Consider the following 20,216-nt stretch of genomic DNA (forward strand, 5'->3'; position numbering starts at 1 on the left):
CTACATCTTTAAACTTACTCGCCCAACGAGGCACAGGACTCACATTAACACAATCACCATAAACAGCTTGCATTCTCTGATGAATCTTTTTTGGGGTGACACCTTCTGCTGTCATGAATTCAATGACTGCATGTTGTTTAAGTCGCATTGAGCGACCGTCTGCGCAGGGTTCCATACTTCATACTTTAACAACACAACCGTTCAATGCTAAGGCTTTCCGTCAAATGGAATCGTCTGTGCAGGGTTCCATACTTCGCACTTTAACAACACAACCGTTCAATGCTAAGGCTTCCCGCCAAATGGAACCGTCTGTGCAGGGTTCCATACTTCGCACTTTAACAACACAACTGTTCAATGCTAAAGCTTCCCGCCAAATGGAACCGTCTGTGCAGGGTTCCATACTTCATACTTTAACAACATAACCGTTCAATGTTAAGGCTTCCCGCCAAATGGAACTGTCTGCATAGGGTTCCATACTTCGCACTTTAACAACACAACCGTTCAATGCTAAGGCTTCCCGCCAAATGAAACCATCTGCATAGAGTTCCATACTTCACACTCTAACAACACAACCGTTCAATGCTAAGGCTTCCCGCCAAATCGAACCATCTGCGCAGGGTTCCATACTTCGCACTTTAACAACACAACCGTTCAATGCAAAGGCTTCCACGTCTGCACAGGGTTCCATATTTCACACTTTAACAACACAACCGTTCAATGCTAAGGCTTCCCCATCTGCGCAGGATTCCATACTTCACACTTCAACAACACAACCGTTCAATGCTAAGGCTTCCACGTCTGCACAGGGTTCCATACTTCACACTTTAACAACACAACCGTTCAATGCTAAGGCTTCCCCGTCTGTGCAGGGTTCTATACTTCACACTTTAACAACACAACCGTTCAATGCTAAGGCTTCCACGTCTGCACAGGGTTCCATACTTCACACTTTAACAACACAACCGTTCAATGCTAAGGCTTCCCCGTCCGTGCAGGGTTCTATACTTCACACTTTAACAACACAACCATTCAATGCTAAGGCTTCCCCGTCCGTGCAGGGTTCTATACTTCACACTTTAACAACACAACCGTTCAATGCTAAGGCTTCCCCGTCTGTGCAGGGTTCTATACTTCACACTTTAACAACACAACCGTTCAATGCTAAGGCTTCCCCGTCCGTGCAGGGTTCTATACTTCACACTTTAACAACACAACCATTCAATGCTAAGGCTTCCCGCCAAATGGAACTGTAGAGGAGAGTCTACTGAACAAGCCAGGACCTGCCGCAGACCAGTACTGCCATCTGTTGAGGAATTACGAAGGTGGAGGCATTACTTTTCATTCAACCCTTGTATATCTGTGGACTGTCAAAACCACCAAGGTGGAGTCTTGTCCTCCATCTAACCCTCCAGTACAACTCTATTCTCCCTTTTTCTTCTCCTACGGCCATCTGCTAGAAGGCACCGTCGTGCTGCAGTCCCTGGCCTTTTGACCGTTCCCGTTTCGTGCACTCTGCGGCCACAAAGAACTAGCGGTCTCCCACTGGTGCTTGTCAAACGCCTGCGAGCCACGCTGTCCAACTTTGAGGAAAAACGGCTCTGTCTAATGGACTGGTGTGGCTTTGCGTTTGTCTCTCCGAGTTTTGTGTTACAGGCAGCGATGTGTGCAGAAGGGCCTGTTGTCAGAGTCAAATGACATCTCTCCGAGGAGGGAGGCATGAGTCACAGGCTGGATCTGACATGAATGTTGGCAGAGACTTCCTAAGTCAGATTATGATTCCCAGATCCAACAAACGAAAGAGCTCACGGATAGATTGTCCTGGGGAATTCGGTGTGATACAGTTCTCAAAATAAAATATTCTCTCTGACTTTGGATCAGACCAAAAGTTCTGTCTGTTTCCTCTCCAAGAGCCATCTAGTCCGACCCCTTGCCATGCAAGAATACACAATCCAAGCCCTCCTGACAGATAGCCATCTAGATGGATAAATGGGTGTATGAATGGGTGGTTGGGTAGGTGGATGTAGGGATGGACGGATAGATGGATAGACATATGGACGGATGGTTAGATTGATTGAATCTGACACTAATTGCACTTTTTTGGCTCAGTTCTTTTTTAGAGCCGACCCAGGATTTTATCATAGTATATTTACTGTATCTTGACATATGACTTGTTTTATTGTTGATTGACTGTTTTATTGTTATGTTTTTATATTGTTTGTGACCTGGGCTTGGCCCCATGTAAGCCGCCCCAAGTCCCTTCGGGGAGATGGGGCGGGGTATAAAAATAAAATAATAATAATTATAATTATTATTATTATTATTATTATGGATGAGTGGGTGGTTGGGTAGGTGGATGTACAAATGGATGGATGGATGGATGGATGGATGGATGGAAAGACATATGGATGGATGGATGGATGGATGGGTAGGTGGATGTACAGATGGATGGATGGATGGATGGAAGGAAAGACATATGGATGGATGGATGGATGGATGGATAGACATATGGATGGATGGATGGATGGATGGATGGATGGATGGGTAGGTGGATGTACAGATGGATGATTGGTAGGTGGATGTATGGATGGATGGATGGGTAGATGGAAGGAAGGATGGATAGACATATGGATGGATGGAAGGAAGGATAGACATATGGATGGATGGATGGATGGAAGGAAGGAAGGATAGACATATAGATGGATGGATGGATGGATGGGTAGGTGGATGTACAGATGGATGATTGGTAGGTGGATGTATGGATGGGTAGATGGAAGGAAGGATGGATAGACATATGGATGGATGGATGGAAGGATAGACATATGGATGGAAGGAAGGATAGCCATATGGATGGATGGATGGATGGATGGGTAGGTGAATGTACAGATGGATGATTGGTAGGTGGATGTATGGATGGATGGATGGGTAGATGGAAGGAAGGATGGATAGATGGATGGATGGGTGGATGGAAGGAAGGATAGACATATGGATGGAAGGAAGGATAGACATATGGATGGAAGGAAGGATAGACATATGGATGGATGGATGGATGGGTAGGTGAATGTACAGATGGATGATTGGTAGGTGGATGTATGGATGGATGGATGGGTAGATGGAAGGAAGGAAGGATAGACATATGGATGGATGGATGTATGGGTAGATGGAAGGAAGGATAGACATATGGATGGATGGATGGGTAGGTGAATGTACAGATGGATGATTGGTAGGTGGATGTATGGATGGATGGATGGGTAGATGGAAGGAAGGATGGATAGATGGATGGATGGGTGGATGGAAGGAAGGATAGACATATGGATGGAAGGAAGGATAGACATATGGATGGAAGGAAGGATAGACATATGGATGGATGGATGGATGGGTAGGTGAATGTACAGATGGATGATTGGTAGGTGGATGTATGGATGGATGGATGGGTAGATGGAAGGAAGGAAGGATAGACATATGGATGGATGGATGTATGGGTAGATGGAAGGAAGGATAGACATATGGATGGATGGATGGGTAGGTGAATGTACAGATGGATGATTGGTAGGTGGATGTATGTATGGATGGATGGGTAGATGGAAGGAAGGATGGAAGGAAGGATGGATAGATGGATGGATGGGTGGATGGGTAGATGGATGGATGGGTGGTTGGGTAGGTGGATGGATGGATGGATGGGTAGATGGAAGGAAGGATGGATAGATGGATGGATCGGTGGATGGGTAGATGGATGGATGGGTGGTTGGGTAGGTGGATGGATGGATGGGTAGATGGAAGGAAGGATGGCTAGACATATGGATGGATGGATGGATGGATCGGTAGATGGGTAGATGGATAGATGGGTGGTTGGGTAGATGGATGGATGGCAAGGTACCCCAAGGGCCATCCAGTCCAACCCCTTGCCATGCAGGAATACACAATCCAAGCTTTCTCGACAGATAGCCATCTCGATGGATGAATGGGTGGTTGGGTAGGTGGATGTACGGCTGGATGGATGGATGGGTGGTTGGGTAGGTGGATGTACAGATGGATGGATGGATAGATGGATGGATGGATGGACAGACATATGGATGGATGGGTGGGTGGATGGATGGGTGGTTGGGTAGATGGATATACAGATGGATGGATGGATAGATGGAAAGAAGTATGGATAGACATATGGATGGATGGATGGATGGCAAAGTACTCCAAGGGTCATCCAGTCCAACCCCTTGCCATGCAGGAATACACAATCCAGGCCCTCCCAACAGGTGGCCACCTCGCTTTTTTCTCAAAGCTTCCAAAGATGGAGACTCCATCACCCACTGCATCTTCAACGTTTCCACCTTGAAACATCATCGAAGCATAGAGTTAAAAGGGACACCCATTCCAGGCAAAAATGCACAATCCAGACGATCCCGACAGACGGTCACCCAACACTGTTTGACAGAGGAGTCAAAAGGCCTTACGAAACTACAACTCCCATTATCCCATGTCATTACAATTAAAGTATTGCCACGCTACATTCGTCTGTTTCAAATACAGTGTCATTACTAGGGAAGATATTTAATTATAGCAAAGCGGAAAACAGAGCATTTCAAATCTCTTCTGTTTCCGGCAACGGTGGAGACGCTCGCTTATTATTATAGATCTTGTATCATTTTAAATGGGGTGGTGGTAGTGGTACACGGCAAGCCAAGCGTGTGAGCGGCACATGCCTCCGTTCTCTCCGTTCTCCGTGACTCATCCCGGTGCGGACGGAAGTGTGGGCGAAGGGGAGGCAGGGAAAAGTGGAAGCCTTCCACGTCCTTGAAAGGCTGCGAGACAAAAGCACCTACACGCTGCAGTCGGGGTCGGCTGCTGAGATGGTTCCCGAGATGGTTCCCATCACTCTCTCGTTCTCTCGTTTCACAGCTTACGTTCAGAAGCAGAAACAGAGAACAAGGGCAGGTGAGTGGGAGAAGCAAGGTTAAAGCCTTCCCCTTGGATGTCTTGTTAAATATATATATATTTGGGCCTTTGGATGAAAATCCTTTTCAGAGAGTGGTTGGCTTCTTTGCCCTGCCACTGAGACCTTTAAATTGTGTGCCTATCAGAGAGCAAAAGATTGGCAACTCTTCATTTATTGGTGGATAATGATGATATGGTGATTAGACTCATAGACTTGGAAGAGACCACAAGGTCCCCTGATAGATGGCCATCCAGCCATAATAATGCAAAGATACTGTGGGACTTCCGAATCCAGACTGACAAAGTTCTGGAACACAACACACCAGACATCACAGTTGTGGAAAAGAACAAGGTTTGGATCATTGATGTTGCCATCCCAGGTGACAGTCGCATAGATGAAAAACAACAGGAAAAACTCAGCCGCTATCAGGACCTCAAGATTGAACTTCAAAGACTCTGGCAGAAACCAGTACAGGTGGTCCCGGTGGTGATGGGCACACTGGGTGCTGTGCCAAAAGATCTCAGCCGGCATTTGGAAACAATAGACATTGACAAAATCACCATCTGCCAACTGCAAAAGGCCACCCTACTGGGATCAGCACACATCATCAGAAAATACATCACACAGTCCTAGACACTTGGGAAGTGTTCGACTTGTGGTTTTGCGAAACGAAATCCAGCATATATATCTTGTTTGCTGTGCCATACAACGTCGTTGTGTTGATAATAATAACTCTGCTGTGGACTCATCTTGTTGTGTTTCAAATAACAGCAACAACAACAACAACAACAACAATGATAGAGTTGGAAGAGACCATGTTTGCTGTGTCATAATAAAATAATAATAATAATAATATAACAATATTAATAATAATAACTCTGCTGTGGACTCATCTTGTTGTGTTTCAAATAACAGCAACAACAACAACAACAACAACGATGATAGAGTTGGAAGAGACCATGTTTGCTGTGTCATAATAAAATAATAATAATAATAATATAACAATATTAATAATAATAACTCTGCTGTGGACTCATCTTGTTGTGTTTCAAATAACAGCAACAACAACAACAACAACAACGATGATGATAGAGTTGGAAGAGACCATGTTTGCTGTGTCATAATAAAATAATAATAATAATAATATAACAATATTAATAATAATAACTCTGCTGTGGACTCATCTTGTTGTGTTTCAAATAACAGCAACAACAACAACAACAACAACGATGATGATAGAGTTGGAAGAGACCATGTTTGCTGTGTCATAATAAAATAATAATAATAATATAACAATATTAATAATAATAACTCTGCTGTGGACTCATCTTGTTGTGTTTCAAATAACAGCAACAACAACAACAACAACAATGATGATAGAGTTGGAAGAGACCATGTTTGCTGTGTCATAATAAAATAATAATAATAATACAACAATATTAATAATAATAACTCTGCTGTGGACTCATCTTGTTGTGTTTCAAATAACAGCAACAACAACAACAACAACAACGATGATAGAGTTGGAAGAGACCAATAGAACCACACAGGAAAGGCACAATCAAAGTACCCCTGACAGATGGCCATGCAGCCATAATAATAATAATAATAATAATAATAATAATAATAATAATAATAACAACAATAATAATGATAATAGAGATGGAAGAGACCACAAAGTCCATCCAATAGAACTACACAGGAAAGGCACAAAGTACCCCTGACAGATGGCCATCCAGCCATAATAATAATAATAATAATAATAATAATAATAATAATAATAATAATACAGTAGAGTCTCACTTATCCAACATAAACGGGCCGGCAGAATGTTGGATAAGCGAATATGTTGGATAATAAGGAGGCATTAAGGAAAAGCCTATTAAACATCAAATTAAGTTATGATTTTACAAATGAAGCACCAAAACATCATGTTAGACAACAGATTTGGCAGAAAAAGTAGTTCAATACGCAGTAATTCTATGTAGTAATTACTGTATTTATGAATTTAGCACCAAAATATCATGATATATTGAAAACATTGACTACAAAAATGCGTTGGATAATCCAGAATGTTGGATAAGCGAGTGTTGGATAAGTGAGACTCTACTGTAATAACAACAACAACAATGATAATAGAGTTGGAAGAGACCACAAAGTCCATCCAATAGAACTACGCAGGAAAGGCACAATCAAAGTACCCCTGACAGATAGCCATCCAACCATAATAATAATAACAGCAACAACAACAACAATAGTGATAATAGAGATGGAAAAGACAACAAGGTCCATCCAATAGAACCACACAGGAAAGGCACAATCAAAGTACCCCTGACAGATGGCCATCCAGCCATAACAACAACAACAACAACAACGACAATAGATTTGGAAGAGACTACTACTGAATATCTAGTCCAAGGCCCTGCCATGAAGGAAAAGCACAATCAAAGCCTCCCTGACAGATGGCCATCCACCTTCTATTTCCACCTGCATCCCCCACAGAGTGCTTACCAATGGCGCAGAGGGCGTGCTTGAGCTCCAAGGTGAAGGTGGCCAGAGGCACGTCCTCCGACACGGGCATGATGGCCACGGTGGAGAGGTTGCTGGCCGGGTTGCTGGCGTCCCATTTGCTGCTCGCTGTGTGCAGACCGAGTGGGTGAGCTGTCAAAAAGAAAGCAAAGAATAGTTCCTGTTACAGTGGGGCTGGTGAGGGTCGATGGCGAAGTGGAGTACATTGCTCCCCAAAGGGATAAAGGAGCGCATGGGGTCTCATAATACGCATTGAACACGGCTTTCAGAACTAGTCAATCTCAAAGGTTTAACACAGTGGTTCCCAAACATATTTGGCCTGCCGCCCCCTTTCCAGAAAAAATATGGAAAGAGGGCGTGGCTTAGAGGGGTGGGTGTGGCTCATGCTCAAGAGGGCGGGACTGAGCCTCTCTCCTACTCCAAGATGCAGGGCTGGGAGGGGGAGGTGGGCGGGGCCAGGACTGGGATGGGCGGAGTTACGAGCTCTGAGGCAGGGCTGAGCATCTATCCCTGTCCTGCGGGGCTAGAGGAGGGGGCGGGGCCTCTTCCTGAGTGCCTGATGGGGCTAAACCTCTATATCCCGCCCCCGTGTTCTAACAAGTGCCTCAGAGGAGGTATACAGAGGCTCAGCTCTGTCTCGCGCTTTTGGAAGAGGCCCCGCCCTCATCCCTAGCCCCGCCCTTTAGTCCTAAAAGGCCTCTCAGGAGAGATATAGAGGCTCAGCCCTGTCTCGCGCTTTTGGAAGAGGCCCCGCCCTCATCCCTAGCCCCGCCCTTTAGTCCTAAAAGGCCTCTCAGGAGAGATATAGAGGCTCAGCCCTGTTTTGCGCTCTTTGGAAGAGGCCCCGCCCTCATCCCTAGCCCCGCCCTTTAGTCCTAAAAGGCCTCTCAGGAGAGATATAGAGGCTCAGCCCTGTTTTGCGCTCTTTGGAAGAGGCCCCGCCCTCATCCCTAGCCCCGCCCCTTAGTCCTAAAAGGCCTCTCAGGAGAGATATAGAGGCTCAGCCCTGTCTCGCGCTTTTGGAAGAGGCCCCGCCCTCATCCCTAGCCCCGCCCTTTAGTCCTAAAAGGCCTCTCAGGAGAGATATAGAGGCTCAGCCCTGTCTCGCGCTTTTGGAAGAGGCCCCGCCCTCATCCCTAGCCCCGCCCTTTAGTCCTAAAAGGCCTCTCAGGAGAGATATAGAGGCTCAGCCCTGTTTTGCGCTCTTTGGAAGAGGCCCCGCCCTCATCCCTAGCCCCGCCCTTTAGTCCTAAAAGGCCTCTCAGGAGAGATATAGAGGCTCAGCCCTGTCTCGCGCTTTTGGAAGAGGCCCCGCCCTCATCCCTAGCCCCGCCCTTTAGTCCTAAAAGGCCTCTCAGGAGAGATATAGAGGCTCAGCCCTGTCTCGCGCTTTTGGAAGAGGCCCCGCCCTCATACCTAGCCCCGCCCTTTAGTCCTAAAAGGCCTCTCAGGAGAGATATAGAGGCTCAGCCCTGTCTCGCGCTTTTGGAAGAGGCCCCGCCCTCATACCTAGCCCCGCCCTTTAGTCCTAAAAGGCCTCTCAGGAGAGATATAGAGGCTCAGCCCTGTTTTGCGCTCTTTGGAAGAGGCCTCGCCCTCATCCCTAGCCCCGCCCTTTAGTCCTAAAAGGCCTCTCAGGAGAGATATAGAGGCTCAGCCCTGTTTTGCGCTCTTTGGAAGAGGCCCCGCCCTCATCCCTAGCCCCGCCCTTTAGTCCTAAAAGGCCTCTCAGGAGAGATATAGAGGCTCAGCCCTGTCTCGCGCTTTTGGAAGAGGCCCCGCCCTCATACCTAGCCCCGCCCTTTAGTCCTAAAAGGCCTCTCAGGAGAGATATAGAGGCTCAGCCCTGTTTTGCGCTCTTTGGAAGAGGCCCCGCCCTCATCCCTAGCCCCGCCCTTTAGTCCTAAAAGGCCTCTCAGGAGAGATATAGAGGCTCAGCCCTGTCTCGCGCTTTTGGAAGAGGCCCCGCCCTCATCCCTAGCCCCGCCCTTTAGTCCTAAAAGGCCTCTCAGGAGAGATATAGAGGCTCAGCCCTGTTTTGCGCTCTTTGGAAGAGGCCCCGCCCTCATCCCTAGCCCCGCCCTTTAGTCCTAAAAGGCCTCTCAGGAGAGATATAGAGGCTCAGCCCTGTTTTGCGCTCTTTGGAAGAGGCCCCGCCCTCATCCCTAGCCCCGCCCTTTAGTCCTAAAAGGCCTCTCTGGAGAGATATAGAGGCTCAGCCCTGTTTTGCGCTCTTTGGAAGAGGCCCCGCCCTCATCCCTAGCCCCGCCCCTTAGTCCTAAAAGGCCTCTCTGGAGAGATATAGAGGCTCAGCCCTGTTTTGCGCTCTTTGGAAGAGGCCCCGCCCTCATCCCTAGCCCCGCCCTTTAGTCCTAAAAGGCCTCTCTGGAGAGATATAGAGGCTCAGCCCTGTCTCGCGCTTTTGGAAGAGGCCCCGCCCCCACCCCTAGCCCCGCCCTTTATAATAATAATAATAAACCTTTATTTATATACCGCCCTATCTCCCGGATGGGACTCAGGGCGGTTTACAGTCATAAAAGCCACACAACCAATACATAACAACATAATACACATCATTAAACAAAGTAAAATAATACAATTATAAGAGTAAATCACGCTTACGGGACCAGATCAAGGGGACAGGAACCATAAACCCAATATATTAAAATGTATCATTTTAGGCTAGGGAAATCTTGTGCAATATATTCAGGCTCAGGCTTTAGTCCTAAAAGGCCTCTCAGGAGAGGTATAGAGGCTCAGCCCTGTCTCAGGCTCATGGAAGTAGGCCCCGCCCCCTTCACTAGCTCCGCCCTCTGTGTCCCAACAAGCGCCTCAGGAGAGGTATAGAGGCTCAGCCCTGTCTCGGGCTCATGGAAGTAGGCCCCGCCCCCTTCACTAGCTCCGCCCTCTGTGTCCCAACAAGCGCCTCAGGAGAGGTATAGAGGCTCAGCCCTGTCTCGGGCTCATGGAAGTAGGCCCCGCCCCCTTCACTAGCTCCGCCCTCTGTGTCCCAACAAGCGCCTCAGGAGAGGTATAGAGGCTCAGCCCTGTCTCGGGCTCATGGAAGTAGGCCCCGCCCCCTTCACTAGCTCCGCCCTCTGTGTCCCAATAAGCGCCTCAGGAGAGGTATAGAGGCTCAGCCCTGTCTCGGGCTCATGGAAGTAGGCCCCGCCCCCTTCACTAGCTCCGCCCTCTGTGTCCCAACAAGCGCCTCAGGAGAGGTATAGAGGCTCAGCCCTGTCTCAGGCTCATGGAAGTAGGCCCCGCCCCCTTCACTAGCTCCGCCCTCTGTGTCCCAACAAGCGCCTCAGGAGAGGTATAGAGGCTCAGCCCTGTCTCAGGCTCATGGAAGTAGGCCCCGCCCCCTTCACTAGCTCCGCCCTCTGAGTCCCAACAAGCGCCTCAGGAGAGGTATAGAGGCTCAGCCCTGTCTCAGGCTCATGGAAGTAGGCCCCGCCCCCTTCACTAGCTCCGCCCTCTGTGTCCCAACAAGCGCCTCAGGAGAGGTATAGAGGCTCAGCCCTGTCTCGGGCTCATGGAAGTAGGCCCCGCCCCCTTCACTAGCTCCGCCCTCTGTGTCCCAACAAGCGCCTCAGGAGAGGTATAGAGGCTCAGCCCTGTCTCGGGCTCATGGAAGTAGGCCCCGCCCCCTTCACTAGCTCCGCCCTCTGTGTCCCAACAAGCGCCTCAGGAGAGGTATAGAGGCTCAGCCCTGTCTCGGGCTCATGGAAGTAGGCCCCGCCCCCTTCACTAGCTCCGCCCTCTGTGTCCCAACAAGCGCCTCAGGAGAGGTATAGAGGCTCAGCCCTGTCTCAGGCTCATGGAAGTAGGCCCCGCCCCCTTCACTAGCTCCGCCCTCTGAGTCCCAACAAGCGCCTCAGGAGAGGTATAGAGGCTCAGCCCTGTCTCAGGCTCATGGAAGTAGGCCCCGCCCCCTTCACTAGCTCCGCCCTCTGTGTCCCAACAAGCGCCTCAGGAGAGGTATAGAGGCTCAGCCCTGTCTCAGGCTCATGGAAGTAGGCCCCGCCCCCTTCACTAGCTCCGCCCTCTGAGTCCCAACAAGCGCCTCAGGAGAGGTATAGAGGCTCAGCCCTGTCTCGGGCTCATGGAAGTAGGCCCCGCCCCCTTCACTAGCTCCGCCCTCTGTGTCCCAACAAGCGCCTCAGGAGAGGTATAGAGGCTCAGCCCTGTCTCAGGCTCATGGAAGTAGGCCCCGCCCCCTTCACTAGCTCCGCCCTCTGTGTCCCAACAAGCGCCTCAGGAGAGGTATAGAGGCTCAGCCCTGTCTCAGGCTCATGGAAGTAGGCCCCGCCCCCTTCACTAGCTCCGCCCTCTGAGTCCCAACAAGCGCCTCAGGAGAGGTATAGAGGCTCAGCCCTGTCTCAGGCTCATGGAAGTAGGCCCCGCCCCCTTCACTAGCTCCGCCCTCTGTGTCCCAACAAGCGCCTCAGGAGAGGTATAGAGGCTCAGCCCTGTCTCGGGCTCATGGAAGTAGGCCCCGCCCCCTTCACTAGCTCCGCCCTCTGTGTCCCAACAAGCGCCTCAGGAGAGGTATAGAGGCTCAGCCCTGTCTCGGGCTCATGGAAGTAGGCCCCGCCCCCTTCACTAGCTCCGCCCTCTGTGTCCCAACAAGCGCCTCAGGAGAGGTATAGAGGCTCAGCCCTGTCTCAGGCTCATGGAAGTAGGCCCCGCCCCCTTCACTAGCTCCGCCCTCTGTGTCCCAACAAGCGTCTCAGGAGAGGTATAGAGGCTCAGCCCTGTCTCGGGCTCTTGGGAAGAAGCCACGCCCACTCCTCTAGCTCCGCCCCCTAACAGGCACCCCAGGTGCTCAGCCCTGTCTCTGGCACTTGGGAAGAGGCCCCGCCCCTCCCCTGGCCCCGCCCCCGTGTCCTAATAGGTTCCATCACCTATGTCCTTTTTTAGGAATGAAAAAGACCCCCCTTGGCTTATACTCGGGTGAGGGTCCTGGTGGGCTTATATTCAGGTCAGCTTATACTCAAGTATATATGGTATATTTATAATTTTTCTCTATTATTGGTATTGTTACATTTATTATTTTACTCTATTAATTATTATTATTACATTTATTATTTCACTCTATTATTGTTGTTACTTTTACGTTTATTTTACTCTATTTTTATTATTATCAATACATTTATTATTTTACTCTATTTATTATTACATTTTTTATTTTACTCTATTTATTATTTCACTCTATTACTGTTATTTTTACGTTTATTTTACTCTATTTTTATTATTAATAATACATTTATTATTTTACTCTATTTATTATTACATTTATTATTATTGTTGTTACTTTTTCATTTATTTTACTCTATTATTAATACATTTATTATTTTACTCTATTGATTATTACATTTATTATTTTACTCTATTTATTATTACATTTATTATTTCACTCTATTACTGTTATTTTTACGTTTATTTTACTCTATTTTTATTATTAATAATACATTTATTATTTTACTCTATTTATTATTACATTTATTATTATTGTTGTTACTTTTTCATTTATTTTACTCTATTATTATTAATACATTTATTATTTTACTCTATTGATTATTACATTTATTATTTTACTCTATTTATTATTACATTTATTATTTTACTCTATTATTGTTGTTACTTTTACATTTATTTTACTCTATTTTTATTATTATTAATACATTTATTATTTTACTCGATTTATTATTCCATTTATTATTTTCTGCATTTATTATTCCATTTATTATTTTACTGCATTATTATTATTATTATTATTATTACATTTATTATTTCACTCTTATTCAAAGGATACATAAGCACATTTACATTGAAGAAGATGAGAATAATGATTTAATCAGAGTTGAACAGTCATATCTTAAATTACAGTTTGATGTACAGATTCAAAAACATTTAAACTACTGATGCCTCAATTAATGTAATTTTATTGGTATCTATTTTTATTTCTGAAATTTACCACCCTCGGCTTATACTGGAGTCAATGTTTTCCCAGGGTTTTTTTGAGGTAAAATTAGGTGCCTCGGCTTGTATTCGGGTCGGCTTATACTCGAGTATATATGGTAATGTAATTTTATTGGTATCTATTTTTATTTCTGAAATTTACCACCCTCGGCTTATACTGGAGTCAATGTTTTCCCAATTTTTTGTGGTAAAATTAGGTGCCTGGGTTATATTCGGGTTGGCTTATATTCGAGTATATACGGTAATGTAATTTTATTGGTATCTATTTTTATTTCTGAAATTTACCACCCTTGGCTTATACTGGAGTCAATGTTTTCCCAGTTTTTCTGTGGTAAAATTAGGTGCCTCGGCTTGTATTCGGGTCGGCTTATACTCGAGTATATATGGTAATGTAATTTTATTGGTATCTATTTTTATTTCTGAAATTTACCACCCTCGACTTATACTGGAGTCAATGTTTTCCCAGTTTTTTTGCGGTCAAATTGGGTTATTTATTTATTTATTTCGTGTCAAAAACATTGCATGATAAATACATTTTAAAATGATGGGGAAAAAAAAGGAAAATCAGAAGCAACTAAATAGTTTTAGACCAAAAGCGGGCAACAGCAACCACATTGTCCGTAGCTTTAAAATTAGGTGCCTCGGCTTATATTCGGATCGGCTTATACTCAAGTATATACGGTAAATAAGCAACTGCAGAAAGCTGAGGACAAAGAGGGGAAAGTAGAGAACAAAAGAAAAACAGGGACATTTTAAATCGTAGCTGGAAAAAAGTGAGAAAGCAGCATGCGGATCGTCTGCATCAAATTGGGAGAATTCAAAGGTATGACTAGATACGAGTCATGCTGTTTTCGGGGCTGTGAATCAGTGGAGAGTTATCGCTTTCCGCTCTATAAATATCATAAAAGAGATTTCGAATAGGGCGCCGTTACGGGAGGATTAAACGGTAGAAAGGATCTTGTGTGCAAAAAAAGAGACGTGGAACATGGCTCCGAAATCATATTTGGAGGTGCCCTTGAACACAGAGGCCAAATATGGATGACGGATGTCCATTTGTCGAGCCTAATAAACATTATGGACGCTTCGGTGGCGCAGCGTGTTAAAGCGCCGAGCTGCTGAACTTGCAGAAGGAAAGGTCACAAGGAGCGGGGTGAGCACCTGCTGTTAGCCCCAGCTTCTGCCCACCTAGGAGTTTGAAAACATGCAAAGGTGAGTAGATCAATAGGTACTGCTCTGGCGCTCATTGCAGTCATGCCAGCCACATGACCTTGGAGGTGTCTATGGACAATGCCGGCTCTTCGGCTTAGATATCATGAGCACTAACGCCCAGAGTCGGACATGACTTAACTTCATGTCAGGGGAAAACCTTTACCTTTACTAATTAATAATAATAATAATGATGATGTGGTCCCGGTGGTGATGGGCACACTGGGTGCCGTGCCAAAAGATCTCAGCCGGCATTTGGAAACAATAGACATTGACAAAATCACCATCTGCCAACTGCAAAAGGCCACCCTACTGGGATCTGCACACATCATCAGAAAATACATCACACAGTCCTAGACACTTGGGAAGTGTTCGACTTGTGGTTTTGCGAAACGAAATCCAGCATGTCTATCTTGTTTGCTGTGCCATACAACGTCGTTGTGTTGATAATAATAATAACAATAATAAATACTCTGGCTCTTCAGCTTTGAAATGGAGATGAGCACCAACCCCCAGAGTTGGACACAACTGCACTTAATGTCAGAGGAAAACCTTTACTTTTACTAATAAATAATAATAATAATAATAATAATACAGCAATAATAATAATAATAATAATAATAATAATAATAATAACAATAATAAATACTCTGGCTCTTCAGCTTTGAAATGGAGATGAGCACCAACCCCCAGAGTTGGACACAACTGGACTTAATGTCAGAGGAAAACCTTTACTTATACTAATAAATAATAATAATAATAATAATAATACAGCAATAATAATAATAATAATAATAATAACAATAATAAATACTCTGGCTCTTCAGCTTCGAAATGGAGACGAGCACCAACCCCCAGAGTTGGACACAACTGCACTTAATGTCAGAGGAAAACCTTTACTTTTACTAATAAATAATAATAATAATAATAATAATAATAATAATAATAATAATACAGCAATAATAATAATAATAATAATAATAATAATAATAATAATAATAATAATAATAATAAATACGCTGGCTCTTCAGCTTAGAAATGGAGATGAGCACCAACCCCCAGAGTCGGACACGACTGGACTTCATTTCAGGGGAAAACTTTACCTTTACTAATAAATAATAATAATAATAATAATAATAATAATAATAATAATAATAATAATAACAATAATAAATACTCTGGCTCTTCAGCTTCGAAATGGAGATGAGCACCAACCCCCAGAGTCAGACACAACTGGACTTAATGCCAGGGGAAAAACTTTACCTTTACCTAATAAACACTACACACTCTTGATGTTATTCCCTTATTATTCTGTATTACAGTAGAGTCTCACTTATCCAAGCTAAACGGGCCGGCAGAAGCTTGGATAAGCAAATATGTTGGATAATAAGGAGGGATTAAGGAAAAGCCTATTAAACATCAAATTAGGTTATGATTTTACAAATTAAGCACCAAAACATCATGTTATACAACAAATTTGACAGAAAAAGTAGTTCAATACTCAGTAATGTCATGTTGTAATTACTGTATTTACGTATTTAGCACCAAAATATCACGATATATTGAAAACATTGACTACAAAAATGCTTTGGATAATCCAGAACGTTGGATAAGTGAGTGTTGGATAAGTGAGACTCTACTGTACTTCTTCCTGACTTGCAGGGGCTCCTTTCCCTTTTCAAAACATTCCCTTGGTTAAGAGCGAGGGAGGCTTTGCAAAAGAAAACACTGATAAGGGAGGGTAAGATGAGAGATAAATATATCATACATTGCAAGCAACGGTCTCCAGGCTCTGCTGGGAGGCTTTTTCAGCTGATAAATAAGGGCTCGAGTATATACGGTACTCTAAAAATTAGCTTTCACTCTCCCTATCTTTCCTTTCCATGAATGAGTGAGACTCTACTGTATATATAAAAGGGTAATGAAATTTCGGCCTAGGACAAAACAACAAAATTACACATCCCAGAAACACTAAACTTGGCAGCACAACCCCTCATCCATGCCTCTACGTTCATACAACAAAAAGAAAAGAAAAATAAAGTCCTAATTAGAAGGCTAAGCTCTGCCCACTTGGTCTCCTAGCAACCCACTCAGCCCAGGGGACAGGCAGAGTTAGGCCTCACTTAGGCCACTTCCACACTGCCTATAAGATACAGATTATCTGATTTTAACTGGATTATATGGCAGTGTAGACTCAAGGCCCTTCCACACAGCTATATAACCCATTTATAATCTTATTTTATCTGCTTTGAACTGGATTATCTTGACTATACTTCGCCACGGCAAGGGCATTGGGGAGAGGAGCTTGCTTTCTCAACGCAGGGCTGCGGAGTGAGCCTTTCGGCCAAAAGCCGCACTCCATTTAATCTCTTTGGAGCAAACCGACGGTTCTGAGACACAATTTGGCCCGTCGAAACAGACAAATTCCCCTCCGAGCCGAGAATAAAAGGGGAAAATGTGTCCAAGAATGTCACGTCCTACCTCCTTGCTGAAGGCTGCCAAGGATCTTCTCGCCCAGCAAATGGATCAGCCGAGTCACAACCTGGCAAGGAAAACAAAGCATCAAGATCCATTGCTGATATAATAAAGCTTCTTAACCCAAGATTAAAAAGGAATATTCCCTCCCCAGATTCCTGCCTGGCCTTATGAGATCCAGGGACCCTATTATGAAAAGCAATAGCTTCCAAGAAGAGAGTGAATTCTCTATTAGGAATTAGCAACAGACATCATCATTATTATTATTATGACACAGCAAACAAGATAGACATGCTGGATTTTGTATCACAAAATCGCAAGTCGAACACTTCCCAAGTGTCTAGGATTGTGTGATTTATTTATTATTATTATTATTATTATTATTATTATTATTATTATTATTATTTATGACACAGCAAACAAGATAGACATGCTGGATTTTGTATCACAAAATCGCAAGTCGAACACTTCCCAAGTGTCTAGAATTGTGTGATTTATTATTATTATTATTATTATTATTATTATTATTATTATTATTATTTATTATGACACAGCAAACAAGCTAGATATGCTGGATTTCGTATCACAAAATCGCAAGTCGAACACTTCCCAAGTGTCTAGGACTGTGTGATGTATTATTATTATTATTATTATTATTATTATTATTATTATTATTATTATTATTTATTATGACACAGCAAACAAGCTAGATATGCTGGATTTCGTATCACAAAATCGCAAGTCGAACACTTCCCAAGTGTCTAGGACTGTGTGATGTATTATTATTATTATTATTATTATTATTATTATTATTTTATGACACAGCAAACAAGATAGATATGCTGGATTTCGTATCACAAAATCACAAGTCGAACACTTCCCAAGTGTCTAGGACTGTGTGATGTATTTTTGGATGATGCGCGCAGATCCCAGCAGGGTGGCCTTTTGCAGTTGGCAGATCGTAATTTTGTCAATGTCTATGGTTTCCAAATGCCGGCTGAGATCTTTTGGAATTATTATTATTATTATTATTATTATTATTATTATTATTATTATTATTATTTGAAACACAAGTTGAGTCCACAGCAGACACTCTGCTGGCTGTTGTACTGGATCACACATCGGACACTTCCCATTATTATTATTATTATTATTGTTGTTGTTGTTGTTGTTGTTGTTATTATTATTATTATTATTAAGTACACAATAAGATGTTGCAGGTTTCAAATTGTAATCTGTATTGTTTTTAGTTTAGCCCTGACGTTTCGCCCACATCTATGGCAGGCATCCTCAGAGTTTGTGAGGTATGCCTGCCATAGATGTGGGCGAAACATCAGGAGAGAATGCTTCCGGAGCATGGGAGGATGCCTGCTGTAGACGTGGGCAAAAACGTCAGGAGAGAATGCTTCCGAAGCATGGGAGGATGCCTGTCATAGATGTGGGCGAAACATCAGGAGAGAATGCTTCCGGAGCATGGGAGGATGCTTGCCGTAGATGTGGGCGGAACGTCAGGAGAGAATGCTTCCAGAGCATGGGAGGATGCCTGCCGTAGATGTGGGCGAAATGTCAGGAGAGAATGCTTCTGGCCTGCCACAGATGTGGATGAAACGTCAGGAGAGAATGCTTCCGGAGCATGGGAGGATGCCTGCCGTAGATGTGGGCGAAACGTCAGGAGAGAATGCTTCCGGAGCAGGGGAGGATGCCTGCCATAGATGTGGGTGAAACGTCAGGAGAGAATGCTTTTGGAGCATGGAAGTATGCCTGCCGTAGATTTGGGCGAAACGTCAGGAGAGAATGCTTCCGGAGCGTGGAAGTATGCCTGCCACAGATGTGGGCGAAACGTCAGGAGAGAATGCTTCTGGAGCGTGGTAGGATGCCTGCCACAGATGTGGGCGAAATGTCAGGAGAGAATGCTTCCGGAGCATGGGACAATGCCTGTCGTAGATGTGGGGGAAACTTCAGGAGGGAATGCTTCCAGAGCATGGTAGGATGCCTGCCACAGATGTGGGCGAAATGTCAGGAGAGAATGCTTCCAGAGCATAGAAGGATGCCTGCCATAGATGTGGGCAAAACATCAGGCGAGAATGCTTCCGGAGCGTGGGAGGATGCCTACCATAGATGTGGGCAAAACATCAGGAGAGAATGCTTCCGGAGCATGGAAGGATGCCTGCCGTAGATGTGGGCAAAACATCAGGAGAGAATGCTTCCAGAGCATGGGAGGATGCCCGCCATAGATGTGGGCGAAACATCAGAAGAGAATGCTTCCGGAGCGTGGGAGGATGCTTGCCACAGATGTGGGCGAAAAGTCAGGAGTGAATGCTTCTGGAGCATGGGAGGATGCCTGCCAAAGATGTGGGCGGAACGTCAGGAGAGAATGCTTCCGGAGCATGGGAGGATGCCTGCTATAGATGTGGGCGGAACGTCAGGAGAGAATGCTTCTGGAGCATGGGAGGATGCCTGCCATAGATGTGGGCGGAATGTCAGGAGAGAATGCTTCCGGAGCATGGGAGGATGCCTGCTATAGATGTGGGCAAAATGGCATGAAAGAATGCTTCCGGAGCATGGGAGGATACCCGCCATAGATGTGGGCGAAAAGTCAGGAGAGAATGCTTCCAGAGCATGGGAGGATGCCTAGTGTAGATGTGGGCGAAACGTCAGGAGAGAATGCTTCCGGAACATAGTCATACAGCCCTAGAGGTGACTGAGGAACACATGCTCCTGGCTTTGCCCTTTTAGCCTCCGAGCACAGCGAGAGGCGGACACCTATGTGGGTTTGCGCTCCTTCGCATGACGGCTCCCTCCCTCCCGGGCTGCCCGGTGTGAGCCAGCGCACGGATGCAGCGGGGAGGCGTGAGTCACGCCACCGCTGCCATGGCAACGCACAAGGAACATCCACTTCGGATGTGCGCGCGAGGGAGGCAAGCGGCACGCGATTTCCTTGGGAGGCTCGGCGCACATTGAGCACTCCTCCCGGGGAAGAAAGGGCACGCCGTCCTTTTGTGCTGCAGAGACAGAAGGGAAAACACAAAAGGAAGAGGAACGTTTCTATGCTTATTCTTCTGGGATGCCAATAAATACAGACCTGCTTTTA

The 20,216-nt window shown here is 45.2% G+C and overlaps 1 protein-coding gene across 2 annotated transcripts in view; it reads right to left on the minus strand.

Annotated features, from left to right (window-relative positions):
* The window catches only part of pnpla7 (patatin like phospholipase domain containing 7), a 126,036-nt gene that overhangs the window by 62,411 nt on the left and 43,409 nt on the right, over positions 1-20,216 (minus strand). For both annotated transcript variants that reach the window (XM_062959070.1, XM_062959069.1), the window contains exons 20-21: positions 17,132-17,192; positions 7,442-7,591 (exon numbers count right to left, since the gene is read on the minus strand). In XM_062959070.1, the coding sequence (XP_062815140.1) occupies positions 7,442-7,591; positions 17,132-17,192 (211 nt within the window). The remainder of the gene's footprint in view (positions 1-7,441; positions 7,592-17,131; positions 17,193-20,216) is intronic.

This window comes from Anolis carolinensis, unplaced genomic scaffold (assembly GCF_035594765.1).
Source record: "Anolis carolinensis isolate JA03-04 unplaced genomic scaffold, rAnoCar3.1.pri scaffold_7, whole genome shotgun sequence".
In the NCBI taxonomy this organism is placed as follows: domain Eukaryota; kingdom Metazoa; phylum Chordata; class Lepidosauria; order Squamata; family Dactyloidae; genus Anolis; species Anolis carolinensis.